Here is an 18,223-nt window from a genome sequence, read left to right on the forward strand (position 1 = left end):
AAACTTTTAACATTTTACCCACTTACCAAGAATTCTTTAAAAATGTATTATATAGTTCCCTTACTTTATTAGAGTAAAAATATCATACATTGCTATAATTCCTTTTATGTTTTATTTTTTTTTGGTACCAAAACCCTTTCCTCCTCTGGTGACATCCTGAGTAACTGTGCTTTTAGGCAATAAGCTGAATTTGCTCTACTATAGGGACTGTTCTGGTCGTGAAGCCAAATGTAGGTTATTCAAATAAACTTGGCAGGTATCTACAAAGTGCTGACTACACACATAATGTTATGTGCTATGACAATTTAAAAAAAAATACAGATATAAAGTATAGTAGTAATTTATGTTGGAATCTGTCGGAAAACTAAATTTGGACATAAATGATAACATAGGTGGTATGTGATCTTATTCCAATACTGATCTGAAGACATAACATTAAATGTTAGATAGAGTTCAAAGAAGGTTGAGGTTCAAAGGAGGAAGAAAATGTAATACATTTCTAGACCAAACACAAAATTTTAATCCAACAGTTAACACAACATATGCTCCAAACTTCAACAATATATAAAGGGTAGTACTAAGCCACCCATTTTCCTTCCTCCCAATCAATATTATTTATTTTCTGTATCTTTCCAGAGTTATTTCATACATACACACACAAGAAATATATGTAACATTGCCTTTATTTTACTCAAATGGAGGAATTAATATGAATGATACTCTATACTCGACCTTTATACTTAAGAGTACAACTTAAATATTTTTCTTATCTGAATATAAAGAGCCTTGTTATTGTTTTAACAGCTACATAATAGCCCACAATATGGATAAATCATTCAACCAACCCTCCACTTATATTTACATTGTTTCTGATTTTTTGCTGTTACAATGTTATAATGAAAGATCATGTAAATAAAATTATTTCATACATATGGGAACATTTCTATAGAATAAATTCCTAGAAACAGAATTGCTGGGTCATTACTACCTGTCTTAGCTTGGGTTCTGCCTAAACCCCAAGCCTGAGAAACAGGCTTGTATGCAGATTATTTATTTTGGGAAGTGATCCCAAGAGAATCTGAGGGCATTAGGGAAGTGAAACAGGGAAGGAGGGAAAGCCAATGGAAGGGTATGTTTTCTTTTTTTTTTTAAGGTTTATTCCATAAAACTTTTATTTCAAACTGATAAACACACACACAATGCGTATGTGTGTATCAGATCACAATGTAAAATATATTTCTTACTGTGGGTTAAGGTTTTATTTATTTATATTTTTTCATATTTGGTCATTTTATTTTTTACAGATATTATAATTTTACCAATACCTAAGTATCACATTTTCTTTTTTTTTTATTATGTTCAGTTAGCCACTGTATAATACATCATTAGTTTTTTTTGTTTGTTTCAAGTTTTTATTTAAATTCTAGTTAATTAACATAGAGTGTAATATTACTTTCAGGAGTAGAATTAGTTTTTGATGTAGTGTTCAATGATTCATTAGTTACCTATAACACCCAGTGCTCATCTAGCTCCTTACTACTATGAGCCACACAATCTGCATCACCCGGAGCTTGTTAGAAACATAGAATCTCAGGCTCCACCTCTGACTTACTGAATTAGAATCTACATGTAACCAAGATCTTGAAGTGTTTTGTGTATATATTAAAGTTTGACAAGCACTGATATAGCATTCACTATTAGAGGCAACTGGGGCTCAATCTTGCCAGGGACCCTTTGAAAAGCCACAGAGAATGCACTTTGATTTATTCTGCCCTAGGGACAAAACAGGGAAACATTTAACCACTGGCTCCCATCTCCCATTAATCAAGGCTTATCCCCTGGGATGTTAACTTCCTTCTACTCCCAGGTTTGCCTAGGTGTCAGAATTACTGAGTTGTAGGGACCTTGTGTAGAGTGATAGTGAAGACTTAGGACAGAAAGTGAGAAATATGTTTGATGTGGCTGAGGGAAATTGCTGTTGGATTGCACACATATGCAGCTGGATCCTGCAGCAATGGCTGGAGTTCACACATTGGCCAAGAGGATATGAGGTGGGGCACCAGAAGTATCCTAAACATTGCCAATATATATTCAATGGAGGACTGTTTTCCAAACTGTAGATTTCTCTCCTAGCAACCTGGAGAAATATTTTTAGTGGCTTACGATCAGCATCAGAAAACAAAACAGAGAGAAAAGAGAAAAATAGGAAATATCAGTACATCATGTAATAATGGTAAGTACTCTTTTGTGAAAGTTGTTTTGGTTTTATATGTGTGAGTGTACTGCGTTACAGTGTAAAAAGAAATTCTTACTCTCAGTCACAGTCAAAAAAGGTTGAAAACAAAGCAAAAGTTGTGCTAATTCTTTTCATTCTAAAAGATAAAAAAAAATTTTTTTAAGATTTTATTTATGTATTTTGACAGAGAGAGAGAGAGACAGCGAGAGAGAGAGCACAAGCAGGGAGAGTGGGAGAGGAAGAAGCAGGCTTCCTGCTGAGCAGGGAGCCCAACGTGGGGCTCTATCCCAGGACCCTGGGACCATGACCTGAACCGAAGGCAGACGCTTAACGACTGCGCCACCCAAGCGCCCCAAGATAAAAATGGTTTGATACTGTAATTTCCATGTCCATTTCTCTTAAATGAAGTTGATTTATTCAAATTAAGAGGTGTTTGTATCTTCGTGATCTAATTTTGTCCTATTTTTAAAAATCAACTTGTAGAAATCCTATCTATATTAGGAAAATTAGAATCAAAAGTATGATATGAACTGTCATTTGTCTTTACTTATGGTCATTTTTACTACACAGAAATTTTGCATTTTTATGTAATCAGAATTTTTTAAGGCTTCTGAATTTTATATATTCACTCCCCTGCCAAGGTTATAATTCTCCTAGGATTTATTGTAGTATTTTAATGGCTTTTTTTTTTCACATTAAAACCTTTGATCTAGGGGCGCCTGGGTGGCTCAGTCGTTAAGCGTCTGCCTTTGGCTCAGGTCATGATCCCGGCGTCCTGGGATCAAGCCCTGCATCGGGCTCCCTGCTCAGTGGGAAGCCTGCTTCTCCCTCTCCCATTCCCCCTGCTTGTATTCTCTCTCTCGTTGTGTCTCTCTCCTGTCAAATAAATAAATAAAATCCTTAAGAAAAAAACACAAAAAAACAAAACCTTTGATCTATTTGGAATATATCCCTGGCATACCAGGATGTGAGTTACAGATTCAACTTAAAATTTTTCCAGCCTAGCTTCCTGGTTGTCTTAATACCATCTATTGAACAAACACTATGACTCATATTATTTCCTAATCCTTATGATATTGTGTTAATCAAATAGGTCTTAAGCTATCTTTTGGCCTTAGGACTAATAGCATAATATATACCATTTTGTTTTACGCTAGAGACCATGCCCATACCTTGTTTTAACTTTCCTAAATTTAAAAACTCTTCACAATTTGCTTTTTTAAAGAGCTTAAACAAAATATTCTGACACAGAAAAATCTAATCATGTTTTGAAATAGTTCAAGTAATTACACATTATAAAATCATAAATTTTCTAACACCTTTCTCTCTTATACCCATGCCTCCCCCCTGCTTTCTCTTCTTCCCAAAAGCAATGGTTGTACATGGTAGGAGGGAGCAGTCACATCTTACTGAACTGCCCTCACATTAATAAAAAAGCGAAACCCTTCAAATATAGTTCCATGCAGCATTTTCTTATCTCTGTTGGTATATGACAGTGTTGGGCATGTCACTAATGGAGGTCACCAATGGTGTAGAGCACCCAACATGGCACATGCAGCTGAACTGAATTAGAACAAAAGACTGAGAAGATTGCTCTTTCACTTTTTGGATAACTTAAATTTTAATTTGAAAAAATTAAAAATATTCTATTAATTTTTTTTTAGTATAGTTGACACACAATGTTACATTAGTTTTAGGTGTATGACATAGTGATTCAACCTCTCTATACATTATGCTGTGCTCACAAGTGTAGCTCCCATCTGTCACCAGACAACACTATTACAGTACCGCTGACTATACTCCCTACGCTGTGCCTTTTATTCTTGTGACTTACTCAAGTCCATAACCGGAAGCTTCTATCTACTAGTCCCTTTCACCCATTTTGCCCATCCTCCCACCCCTTCTTTCTTGCAACCCCAATTTATTCTGTATTTATAGGTCTGATTCTGCTTTTTATTCATTTTTTTTTTAAGATTCCAAATATAAGTGAAACTATATGGTGTTTGTTTTCTCAGTCTGACTTATTTCACTCAGCATGATACCCTCTAGGTCCTTTCACGTTGTCACAAATGGTAATATCTCATCCTTTTTATGGATGTGTAATATTCCTGTGTATATGTGTGTGTGTGTACATCTTTTTTTATCTATCTATTAGTGGACATTTAGGTTGCTTCCATATCTTGGCTATTGTAAATAATGTAGCAATGAACAGAGAGGTACAATTATCTTTTTGAATTAGTGTTCATTTTCTTTGGATAAATATCCAGTAGTGCAATTACTGGGCCATACGGTATTTCTATTTTTAATTTTTTGAGGAACCTCCATACTGTTTTCCACAGTGGCTGCACCAGTTTGCATTCCCAATAGCACATGAGGGTTCCCTTTTCTCCATATCCTTGCCAACACTTGTTATTTCTTATTTTTTTGATAACTAGTCATTCTGCCTGATGTGAAATATCATTGTGGTTTTGATTTGCATTTCCCTGATGATTACTGATGCTGAGCATCTTTACATGTGTCTGTTGGCCATCTGTATATCTTCTTTGGAAAAATGTCTATTCAGGTCTTCTACCCATTTTTTAATTGGACTGTTTGATTTTTGGTGTTGAGCTGTATAAGTTCTTCATATATTCTGGATATTAATCCCTTATTGGATATACCATTTGCAAATATTTTTTCCCATTTGGTAGGTTGCCTTTTTGTTTTGTTGATGCTTTCCTGTGTAAAATTTTATTTTGATGTAATCCTAATAATTTATTTTTTTAAGGCAATCTATTTATTATGTTAATCACCATACATTACATCATTAGTTTTTGATGTAGTGTTCCATGATTCATTGTTTGCATATAACACCCAGTGCTCCTTTCAGTACGTGCCCTCTTTAATACCCATCACCAGGATAACCCATCACCCCACCCCCCTCCCCTATAGAACCCTCAGTTTGTTTCTCAGAGTCCATAGTCTCTCATGGGTCTAATAATTTATTTTTGCTTTTGTTTTCCTTGCAGGGAAATCTCTCCCTAGAGGAGACATACCTAGAAAAATGTGGTTTTTTGGTTTATTTTTTAAAAGATTTTATTTATTTATGAGAGAGAGAGAGAGAGAGAGAGAGAGAGAGCATGAGAGGGGGGAGGGTCAGAGGGAGAAGCAGTCTTCCTGCTGAGCAGGGAGCCTGATGCGGGACTCGATCCCAGGACCCTATCCCAGGACCCTGGGATCATGACCCAAGCTGAAGGCAGACGCTTAACCAACTGAGCCACCCAGGCGCCCTAGAAAAATGTTGCCACGACTATGTCAGACATATAACTGCCTATGTTCTCTTCTAGGATTTTTATGGTTTCAGGTTCCAAATTTAGGTCCTTAATTGAGTTTATTTTTGTGTATGGTGTTAGAAACTGGTCCAGTTTCATTCTTTTGCATGCAGTTCAGTTTTTCCCAGCACTGTTTAAAAATATCCTATTTTTTAATCAAAAGCTAAGTATATTTTATTTATATAATAAAATATGAAGAATATATTAATGTTTCTTAAAGCTTGACTATTCACAAAGAAAGACTTAATTTCAAAGTTTCATTATAATCACCAGGATACCAAAGGCTACTGGATGTTTGGCTGTTCTGATGTTCACCTTTTCATCCGTCTTGGAAGGAAAAAAAGTGGGCACCTGGGTGGCTCAGTTGGTTAAGCGACTGCCTTCGGCTCAGGTCATGATCCTGGAGTCCCGGGATCGAGTCCCGCATCGGGCTCCCTGCTCGGCAGGGAGTCTGCTTCTCCCTCTGGCCCTCCCCCCTCTCCTGTGCTTGCTCTCTCTCATTCTCTCTCTCTCAAATAAATAAATTAAAAAAAAAAGAAAGAAAGAAAGGAAAAAAAGAACATTCACAAAGCTTATAAGGACCTGATTAGAGTCATAAAATCAAAATATTGTAACAGAGGTAGGTAGAGGCATAGTATGAAGGGCTTATTCTACAGTTAAACTCACATACTTACCACTTGTAAAAAAAAAAAAAAAATCAGACTTCTTAAAAAGACACTCAATTACGATCCCTCCCAATCTGGCCTTAGCCTCTCCCCAGACTTATCTCTTCTCATTCCAGTTACAGCAGAATATTGGAATTGCCTGTCTCCGGGTCTCTGGTACATTTTAAAAGTTTGTCAGGAATATCCTAACATACTTCTTTTATTCTGAAATTATCCTCAACTTTAGCTTCATCTCAAATTACTGTCCTCATCCTTCTAATCAATCATTTTAACCTCTGTGATCCCAGTACATACCTAAATTATACCTTATATTTATTCATCCATTTATTTACCTATATGACAATATATACTGAGTTGCCTAATATGTGCCAGGCACTACTCTAAGGCTAGGACTACCAGGGTAAATTAGACTGACATGGAACTTTTTTTCTTTTCAAATTTTTATTTAAATTCTATTTAGTTAACATACAGTTCAATATTGGTTTCAGGAGTAGAATTCAGTGATTCATCACTTACATACAACACCCAGTGCTCATCATAACAAGTGCCCTCCTTAATATCCATCACCCATCTAGCCCATCCCCAACCCTCGTCCCTCCATCAACCTTCAGTTTGTTCTCTGTCTTTAAGAGTCTCTTATGGTTTGTTTCCCTCTCTTTTGTTCTTGCCCCTCTCATATGTTCATGTTTTGTTTCTTAAATTCCACATGAGTGAAATCCTATGGTATTTGTCCTTCTCTAACTAATTTCACTTAGCACAATACTCTAGCTCCATCCATGCCATTGCAAATGGCAAGCTTTCATTCTTTCTGATGGCTAATATTCCATTGTGTATATATATATACACCACATCATCTTTAACCATTCCTCAGTCGATGGACATTTGGGCTCTCTCCATAGTTTGGCTATTGTTGATAATGCTGCCATAAACATTGGGGTGCATGTGCCCCTTCGAATCTGTATTTCCGTATCCTTTGGGTAAATATCTTGTAGTGCAATTGCCGTGTCATAGGGTAGTTCTATTTGTAACTTTTTGGGGAACCTCCATGCTATTTTCCAGAGTGGCTGACCAGCTTGCATTCCCACCAACAGTGTAAGAGGGTTCCCCTCTCTCCGCATCCTTGCCAACACCTGTTGTTTCCTTTGTTGTTAATTTTAGCATTTCTGGCAGGTGCAAGGTGGTATCTCATTGTGAATTTGTATTTCCCTGATGATGAGTGATGCTGAGCATCTTTTCATGTGTCTGTTAGCCATCTGTATGTCTTCTTTGGGAAAGTGTCTATTCATGTCTTCTGTCCATTTCTTAACTGGATTATTTGTTTTTTGGGTGTTGAGTTTGGTAAGTTCTCTATAGATTTTGGATACTAACCCTTTATCTGATATGTCATTTACAAATATCTTCTCCCATTCTGTAGGCTGCCTTTTAGTTTTGTTGATGATTTCCTTTGCTGTGCAGAAGCTTTTTATCTTTTTTTAAATTATATTTTATTTTATTTTGTTATGTTAATCCCCATACATTACATCATTAGTTTTTGATGTAGTGTTCCATGATTCATTGTTTGCGTGTAACACCCAGTGCTCCATTCAGTACGTGCCCTCTTTAATACCCATCACCAGGCTAACCCACCCCCCCACCCTCTCCCCTCTAGAACCCTCAGTTTGTTTCTCAGAGTCCATAGTCTCTCATGGTTAGTCTCCACCTCCAATTTTTATCTTGATGAAGTCCCAGTAGTTTATTTTTACTTTTGTTTTCCTTGCCTCCAGAGGTGTGTCTAGTAAGAAGTTGCTACAACCAAGGTCAAAAAGGTTGCTGCCCATGTTCTCCCTTAGGATTTTGATGGTTTCCTGTCTCATATTTAGGTCTTTCATCCATTTTGAATTTATTTTTGTGTATGATATAAAAAACTAGTCCAGTTTCATTCTTCTGCATGTCACTGTCCAGTTTTCCCAACACCATTTGTTGAAGAGACTTTCTTTTTTCCACTGGATATTCTTTCCTGCTTTGTTGAATATTAGTTGACCATATAGTTGTGGGTCCATTTCTGGGTTCTCTGTTGTGTTCCATTGATCTGTGTCTGTTTTTGTGCCAGTATCATACTGTCTTGATGCTGATAGCTTTGTAATATAGCTTGAAATCTGGAATTGTGATGCCTCTAGTTTTGTTTTTCCTTTTCAGGATTGCTTTGGCTTTTTAGGGTCTTTTGTGGTTCCATACAAATTTTAGGATTGTTTGTTCTAGCTCTGTGAAAAATGCTGGTGATATTTTGATAGGGATTGCCTTAAATGTGCAGATTGCTTTGGGTAGTATAGACATTTTAACAATGATTGTTCTTCCAATCCATGAGCATGGAATGTTTTTCGATTTCTTTGTGTCCTCTTCAATTTCTTTCATAAGTGTTCTATAGTTTATAGAGTACAAGGTCTTTTAACCTCTTTGGTTAGGTTTATTCCTAGGTTACCTTATTGTTTTTGGTGCAATTGCAAATGGGATCAATGCCCTGATTTCTTTTTCTGCTGCTTTGTTATTGGTGTACAGAAATGCAACAGATTTCTGCACATTTATTTTATATCCTCTGACTTTGCTGAATTCATGTATTACTTCTAGCAATTTTTTGGTGGAATCTTTTGGGTTGTCTACATAGAGTATCACATTGTCTGCAAGTAGCCAAAGTTCGACTTCTTCCTTGCCGATTTGGATGCCTTTTATTTCTTTTTGTTGTCTGACTGCTGAGGCTAAGACTTCCAGTACTACATTAAATAGTAATGGTGAGAGTGGACATCCTTGTCTTGTTTCTGACCATAGGGGAAAGGCTCTCAGTTTTTCCCCACTGAGGATATTAGCTGTGGATCTTTCAAATATATGGCCTTTATGATGTTGAGGTTTGTTCCAACTATCCCTACTTTGTTGAGGGTTTTTATCAAGAATGGATGCTGTGTTTTGACATGGAACTTTAATGTTAGTACTCATTATAGTCTAACTTGTATTTTGCTTAGTTATTTAAATGCCATTTCTTCCATCAATTTGTGAAATGATGAAGTCAAGGTCCACACTTCTTAAAAAAAAATCTTTGCCCATAGTGAGCACCTACCACATTATCTTTAGAATGGCAGCAACTGGTTTTAAGATCTGCTTCGTCATTTACTGTAGACATTGTGAACTTGAATAAAGCACTTACTTCTCTGATTCTCTTTTCTCATATGTGAAATAGAGATACCTGTCTTATATAAAATTTTTAAAATGAAAATTATTTTTTGAACTGTAAAGATGTAAAAACACCTACTAAATAATAACAATAATAATAACAGTAATAATAGTAAATGATGTTTCTACTTCTAGTAAACTGAATTATAGCTGGGCCATTTGTTTGCCTTCACGAACAGGGAGTAACTATTCACTGACCAAAGAAACTAATACAAAATATTAAGCAACAAAACTACACAGTCCTTCATTAGCATAAATATAGACTGAGATTTATTTTTTGCAGTGGTATCTCACTAGCTGATGGTCTACACTTCTTTTCCCGGTTAGGTTTAGATGTATCTTCCACGTCACCCAGTCTGATGTATCATTCAGGGTTCAATCAGAGAAAGAGAACCACTAGGAGGTAATTATATATATAAAAGAATTTGTTACAGGGATTTGACCATATGCAACCATGGGAGCTGGTTAAATGGTCTTTGCATATGATGATGTAGTTTGAAGACCACAGGGAAGGCAGCTTAGAAGGGAGGACAGATATAAAGTACAGGACAGCAAGAACAAGCTGACATCCAAGAGCACAAACTATAACCCACAAGGATGAACTCATTTCAGTTCTCACTGCCTCCAACCTGGATGAAATGGGTATCCTTCAGGAGATGCTGGTGCCCTTCATCATGGAGCTAACCATATCCTTCGCACAGGGGTAAGAGGAGCCAAAAAAGGACAAAGGGCAAGGTGGAGCAGTTGCAGCTCGTCTGCTACTCCATGCCAACTAGGTGAGCCAGTAAACAAGCAATATGTATGAAAGAAAGTGCCTGCCCCAATAGTCCTGGTGTTTAAAAAAAAAAAAAAAAAAAAAAAGGCTGCTGCTTCACTTTTATCCTCCAAATCTCATCCCAAATTGTCTCTTGTGGCCACTTCAACTGGAAACATTCAAAGAGGGAAATTCTGGGAAACACAGTTTATCCTAACCAAGCTGACAATGTTACAAAACTTACTGCAGCCTGTCCTTTGTCAACTTGGCACCCATACACTTCTCTTTAAACAATATTTAATTCCCAAATGGAGACAATAACAAAGTTATGCTTTTTGCCTAACATGGTATAACTATCCTGTATACAATAAACATGCTAACCCTTTCCCAATAAGAGGATACAAAGTCCCTTTTTTGTCTTTGGATGATATTTATTGTTTTCCAGGCTGATTCACACTCTCCTTTGGTATCCTGTAACTTTAATATGGAGATATAAAATTAACTATTATTAACATGCCTTAGATGGTAGAGATATAAGACAGTGGAAAAAGTATATATAAACAGTGGTTTATATAAACAAATATTCACATAAAAAAGGGAAATGGGTATTTGTATCATCACTACTACAGCACTCATTTCTGTAACTGGTAACTTGGTCATAGCTGGTATTTATCAAGCCTGCTGTTTGAGGATGATAGAAAACATGGAAAGACCAGTGAAATCATGAGCATGGGCTCACTGCCAGACTTGATTTACTGTGAAGTGAGTTCATTAGTCACAAGTGATGCTGTATGAAATACCATGATTGTGAAGAAGGCAATCTGTAAGTCCATTGGTTAGTGGTTTTAGCAGAAACACTGGGGGCAAGGAAGGCGAATCTATATCCAGAGCAAATGTCTACTTCACTGAGAACACAGCACTCTTTTCCAAGTAAATGCTGGTCCTCTTGGGAAATGTTGCCATAGAGAAGTTTCAGCACTGTATCCAAATCTACTTTGGTGAGTGGAAGGAAATTCATGTTGATACTATAGCAAAACCTCCATCTGTGGCACCTCTCTTTTGTTCACGAACCAAAATATACTTCCTAGTGGTTCTGCATCTCTGAACCCTAACTAATGAATCTGGTACAGGGGAACAGAACCTTAAGGACAGGTTCTCAACTGGTTCTGGGCTATCTGGAATTGGTTCTCTCATCTTGCTTTTATAATATAATTCTACATTTATATTTAAAACACTGAAAGTACCTATAAAATAAACTTTTTGATGACAAACACAAACAAGGGCATTCAGATTATACTTACTAAAGACTGAATCAACATATTAAGACAACTTTTCTGAATCTCAGAAGGTACATTTGCAAAACTTCTCTCAGACCAAAACCTTGCAAAATGCTTTACAATCCACCTGTTAAAAAAAAAATCGAAGAATCCCAAGTTAGAGAAATGAAAATATTTTTAATTATAATACTCATATAATACTTTTATTTCCAATGATATAAGTTGTACATATATATGTGATGAGTAACCTTTATAGTCAATTTTTTTAAAGACCTTTATAGTTAATTTTGTGAGTTCTCTGATGGACTTAACTGTCCTTCCTTTTCTGTAAACACATATTTTAAATCCACTCTGAGTTATATGCACAGATTTTAACATAAATAATCATGGTTCAGCTAAAATAAAATTGATCCCAAGCATCTTGAGTAATATCTAAGTCAATACTTTTCCTCACAATTGTTACAACTAGTTAAGCATTAAGCTATACATAATGTGCCCAATAGGCCAATTCCAAAATTTCCCCAGAAAATGAGAAGAATGGAAGAACAAAATCCCTACATTAATAGTATCAATACTACTTCAGATCACTTACTTCATGCAGTCAGCAAAAAGACTGTCCACTCCAACTGTATGAGCAATAATCAGGCACTCTAATACAGATGCCAACCTTCTGGGAACAGGCTAAAATTGACAGAAAACACCACATGTATTCTTTTTCAACTTACAGAGGCTAAAAGTATTTGGTTCATAAAGATGATCTGATTTATAAACCTAAACTACAGAATAAATGTGTGTAATTCAAAAGTCTGGTCTATTAAAATTGAGTATCACTAACAACCTTTAGTTTTCTAGAGTAGAATTTGAGCTCTCTCAGCTGTCAGAATGCACACAAGTTTTATTCTAATTTCATTTAGCTTAATTTTATTTATTTAAATTCAATTTAATTAACATAGAGTGTATTATTAGTTTCAGAGGTAGAATTTAGTGATTCATCAGTTGCATATAACACCCAGTGCTCATTACATCACGTGCCATCCTTAATGCCCATCACCCAGTTACCCCATCCCCCCACCAGCCCCCCCTCCAGCAACCCTCAGTTTGTTCCCTATAGTTAAGAGTCTCTTATGGTTTGTCTCCCTCTCTGTTTTTGTCTTATTTTTCCTTCTCTTCCCCTATATTCTATCTGTTTTGTTTCTTAAATTCTACATGAGTGAAATCATATGGTATTTGTCTTTCTCTGACTGACTTATTTTGCTTACATTTGGCTTAATTTTTTAAAGTAAAATGGTATAATAATTTCTAGAACATCACATTGCAATGCAACCATATGGTCTAATCTGCTTCCTAAAGTATAAATATAACTCTAAGTACATGTGCAATGGGAGGTCCTACACTGACCTCAGACAAAATGATAGAATTAGATCATAATTATATAACATATTTTTAAAAGGTCATATGCAGAAGTAAAGAATTAAAACAAATAAAATGTAGATATAAATAGTGACAACAAGTCACTGCTCTTGGTGTTAAGCCTCTGTGCTACATATTGCCCATATCATTTATTCTCAGGTTTTGGATTATATCCTAAGCACATCTACTACCGATTAGGGTGAATAGAGTTCAACTTCTCTTTTTACACATTCGTTTATTGTAATGTGAGGTTGATACACTTAATAAAGATCACTGATCAATTTATGTATATAGTCTCTAAATGTGTCCTTCTGAAGATCCCCTGCTCTCAGAGAAGAGCAAAAGCTTCTTCAGAATTGGATTCAGCATTGTCTTTCTAATAAGGTCAGTGATTTCCAACTTTCAAAATTATGAAGTGCTATTAATTTGAGTTTCTAATACTCTTCTCCTGAAGTATTATATTAATCTTTAATAAATTGAATGTAAATATTTTGTTTTGCAAATTAACAATTTGGTTTTTCCCTTTGAGATAACTGGAGGTACTCTAGGTTATTCTAAAATCAGAAATGGCTGTCACTATATAGATTATACAATGGTAATTCTACCAAGTTAAATTATTTGGTTTTCTGAACCACTTCAGATAACAGCATCAAACTCATGGGAAGAAATTACTGGTATAAACATAAAAACACCCAGAGTCTGAAAAATTGTAAAACTAAAACAAGAGTTAAAAAGTCCAACAATCTAATTTTATTTAGGAATAAGCAGCCCTTTACATTGTGATGTCCGTTAATTGATATACAACTTAAGAAAAATTTCCATAAATAATATTAAAATACAAAGTAACTTGGGGTGCCTGGGTGGCTCAGTTCATTAAGTGTCTGTCTTCAGCTCAAGTCATGATCCCAGAGTCCTGGGATCAAGCCCCGTGTGGAGCTGCCTGCTCAGCAGAGAGTGTGCTTCTCCCTCTGCCTCTGCCCCTCCCCAATGCTCGTTCTCTCGCTCTCAAATAAATAAAATCTTAAAAAAAAAAAATACAACGTAACTTGCTGCTTAAAGCAGAGACTAGCAAACTATTCTTGTGGGCCAATCTAGCCCACCACTGTTTTTTTTGGTGAATAAAGTTTTATTTGAACACTACTATGCGGTTCATTTACATATTATCTATAGTTGCTTTTGCTCCACAACAGCAGAGCTGAGTAGCTGTGATAGAGAACGTATGGCCCACAAAGCCTATAATATTTGCTATCTGGCCTTTTACAGAAAAAGTTTACTGACCACTGGCTTAAGAGGTTAACTTTAGCTATCTGAGAATTTTACTTATATAAAAATGCTAATTCCCAAGTATTTTGTAACAGGATGACTGACCTTTAGTCATTTTCAAAATATGCTTGCAGAATTGGGGATGACATATATTTAAATTACTATCTAAAATATATTTTTAAAGAGGTGGCAAGGGGCACCTGGATGGCTCAGGCAGTTAAGCGTCTGACTCAGTTTCAGCTCAGGTCATGATCTCATGGATTGTGGGACTGAGCCCCAAATGGGGCTCTGCACTCAGTGGGGAGTCTCCTTGAAGATTCTCTTCCTCTGCCCCTCCCCCTACTCTCACAGCAGAGAGTGCGCCCTCTCGTTTTCTCTAAAGTAAATAAATAAATCTTAAAAAAAAAAAGAGGTGGTAAAAAATATATAACGTAAAGCTAACTGTAATTCTATAAATTAAGTCTAAAAATTTTAACTGTGTAAAATGTAAAATTGTGAAGTTAATGAAATAACAAAAGCTTGTCAGTAGTTCCAGGGCCAGTTACCCATTACCTTATACCCAAATTTGTATTACTGTGGAGTATGTTATAATAGGCTTACTATATTTAAGTCACTGCCAAGAAACTATGTAAAGCAAAAAGTTTAAAGATCAAGTGATAAAATAAAAAATTATTGTCTCAAATACCTGTTACCACAATAATACAGATGATATTAAAAGAAGCACAATAAAATGAAATAAGTTTTCAACAAAGTATACTGACAATCTTTTTAAAATTTCATTTTCTTGTTTTAATGTCAACAAATATGCCCTTTGCGTTTTTAAAATTAAGTGAATTACTGCAAGTAAAATGCAAGAAGCTGCAATAACTATACATACTCCACGGGAGGAAAAGATGGCGGAGGAGTAGGGGATCCTATTCCAACCGGTCCCGGAATTGAGCTGGGTATCCATCAGACCACTCTGAACACCCACGAAATCAGCCTGAGATGTGAGAAGATATACCTGGATCTCTACAAACAGAATATCGTAGGCAGTTGATTTTGAGGTATGAAGCGGGAAGCCGTGATTCTGCTGGCAGGTATCAGAAGATTAACAGAAGGGGGAGGGAGCTGCTGGGATCCTGCACCACTGGTGCATGACAGCCTCCTGTGCTGGGGACTGGGCACAGATTCGCAGACCGGTAGGGGTGGGTAAAGGACTTTAGGGCAGCCCCCTGGACTGAAACCTGGAGTGGCGGGGCTTGCGTGTGAACTGGGGGCAGCCGGTGGTTTTAGAAGCACAAAGGACAGAGGCGTGCCCCCTAGCCCCGACCTGGAGGCAAGGACTGGGAGCCCTGCTGAGGGGCGCACAACCCAAGACGCTGGAGTTTTTAGCAGCACAGACAGAAACAGAGACAGTGTGGCCTGGAGAGCTCACTAAAGAACAGACTGCGATCTCTCTGTTCTGAGGCAGAGGGTTGGAAACGGTCTCTTCTGCTCTGACTCTCTGAAGAGACTCAGAAAGCCGCCAGAGAAAAAAACCCCAAAAAACTGGTTTTTCACTGAGCCTATCCACCCACGCCCCCGACAAGGGGCAGGGCAACTCTGCCCAAACAGGGTTGCCTGAGTAACAGCACGGCAGACTCCTCCCCTAGAAGACAGGCTGGGAGAACAAGAGGTTGACAACCCTAAGGTCCCTATAAAACAGGTGCATCTTGCTTGGCTTGTGGTCAATAATTTGGACTCTGTACATTCCCTCAACCATCCCTCAACAGAATGACTAGGAGGAGGAACCCCCAAAATAAGAAAGACTCAGAGACTTGACTTCTGCCACAGATTTACAAATGGATACAGATATAAGCAAGATGTCGGAAATGGACTTCAGGGTAACAGTTATAAAGACGATAGATAGAATGGAGAAATCGATTAATGGCAATATAGAGTCTCTAAGGGCAGAGATGAGAGCTGAACTGGCAGAACTTAAAAATGCTATCAATGACATCAAATCTAATCTAGATACTCTAACAGCTAGGGTAAATGAGGCAGAAGAATGAATTAGTGATCTAGAAGACAAATTGATAGAAAAGAAGGAAAAAGGAAGCCTGGGAGAAACAACTAAAAATCCATGAAAACAGAATTAGAGAAATAAGTGACACCATGAAACGTTCCAATGTCAGAATTATTGGGATCCCTGAGGGGGTGGAGAGAGAGAGAGGACTAGAAGATATATTTGCATAAATCGTACCTGAGAACTTCCCTAATCTGGGGAATGAAACAAACATTTGTGTCCTAGAGGCAGAGAGGACCCCTCCCAAGATCAAGGAAAACAGGCCAATGCCCTGGCATGTAATAGTAAAACTCGCAAATCTTAAAACCAAGGAAACCCTCTTACGGGCAGTTAGGGGGAAGAGATTCCTTACGTACAGAGGGAGGAACATCAGAATAATGTCAGACCTATCCACAGAGACCTGGCAAGCCAGAAAGGGCTGGCAAGATATATTCAGGGTACTAAATGAGAAGAACATGCAGCCAAGAATACTTTATCTGGCAAGGCTTTCATTTAGAATGGATGGAGAGATGCACAGCTTCCAAGACCAGCAGAAACTGAAAGGATATGTGACCACTAAGCCAGCCCTGTAAGAAATATTAATGGGAGTTCTATAAAAGGAGAAAGACCCCAAGAGTGATATACAACAGAAATTTACAGAGTCAATCTATAGAAACAAAGACTTCACAGGCAATATGATGACAATAAATTCATATCTTTCAATAATCACTCTCAATGTGAATGGCCTAAATGCTCCCATAAAACGGCACAGGGTTGCAGAATGTATAAAAAGACAGGACCCACCCATATGCTGTCTACAAGAGACTCATTTTGAACCTAAAGATACATCCAGACTGAAAGTGAAGGGATGGAGATCCATCTTCCATGACAACGGACCTCAAAAGAAAGCTGGAGTAGCAATTCTTATATCAGACAAATTAGATTTTAAGCTAAAGACTGCAGTTAGAGACACAGAAGGACACTATATCATTCTTAAAGGGTCTATCCAACAAGAAGATCTAACAATTGTAAATATCTACGCCTCCAACATGGGAGCAGCCAACTACATAAGCCAACTGTTAACCAAAATAAAGAGTCATATTGATAATAATACGTTAGTTATAGGAGACCTCAATAATCCACTCTCAGCAATAGACAGATCATCTAAGCAGAAAATCAACAAAGAAACAAGAGCTTTGAATGAAACACTGGACCAGATGGACCTCATAGATATATACAGAACATTCCACACTAAAACAACAGAATACTCATTCTTCTCGAGCACACATGGAACTTTCTCCAGAATAGACTACATACTGGGTCACAAATCAGGTCTCAACCGATACCAAAAGATTGAGATTACTCACTGCATATTCTCAGACCATAATGCTTTAAAACTGGAACTCAACCACAAGAAAAAATTTGGAAGAAATTCAAACACTTGGAAACCTAAAGACCACTCTGCTTAAGAATGTTTGGGTCAACCAGGAAATCAAAGAAGAACTTAAACAATTCATGGAAACCAATGTGAACGAAAATACATCAGTCCAAAACCTATGGGATATTGCAAAGGCGGTCCTAAGGAGTAAATACATAGCCATCTAAGCCTCACTCAAAAAAAATAGAAAAATCCCGAATTCACCAACTAACTTTATACCTTAAAGAACTGGAAAAAAGCAACAAATGATGCCTAAGCCACGCATTAGAAGAGAAATAATTAAGATTAGAGCAGAGATCAATGAATTAGAAACCAGAAATACGGTAGTAGATCAACGAAACTAGAAGCTGTTTCTTTGAAAGAATTAATAAGATCGATAAACTACTGGCCAGACTTATCGAAAAGAAAAGAGAGGGGACCCAAATTAATAGAGTTATGAATGAAAGGGGAAAGATCATGACTAACACCAAGGAAATAGAAACAATTATTAGAAATTATTATCAACAACTATATGCCAATAAACTGAGCAATCTGGATGAAATGGAGGCCTTCCTGGAAACCTATAAACTCCCAAGACTGAAACAGGAAGAAATTGACAACCTGAATAGGCCAATAACCAGGAACGAGATTGAAGCAGTGATC

At 37.0% G+C, this 18,223-nt stretch overlaps 1 protein-coding gene across 2 annotated transcripts in view; it reads right to left on the bottom strand.

Moving 5' to 3' along the window:
• Nucleotides 1-18,223, bottom strand: part of BTBD8 (BTB domain containing 8) — a 107,831-nt gene that overhangs the window by 19,504 nt on the left and 70,104 nt on the right. For both annotated transcript variants that reach the window (XM_035018041.1, XM_035018042.1), the window contains 2 exons: nucleotides 12,037-12,125; nucleotides 11,469-11,571 (listed from right to left, as the gene is read on the bottom strand). In XM_035018041.1, the coding sequence (XP_034873932.1) occupies nucleotides 11,469-11,571; nucleotides 12,037-12,125 (192 nt within the window). The remainder of the gene's footprint in view (nucleotides 1-11,468; nucleotides 11,572-12,036; nucleotides 12,126-18,223) is intronic.

This window comes from Mirounga leonina, unplaced genomic scaffold (assembly GCF_011800145.1).
Source record: "Mirounga leonina isolate KUSES-001 unplaced genomic scaffold, KU_Mleo_1.0 Mir_173, whole genome shotgun sequence".
NCBI lineage: Eukaryota > Metazoa > Chordata > Mammalia > Carnivora > Phocidae > Mirounga > Mirounga leonina.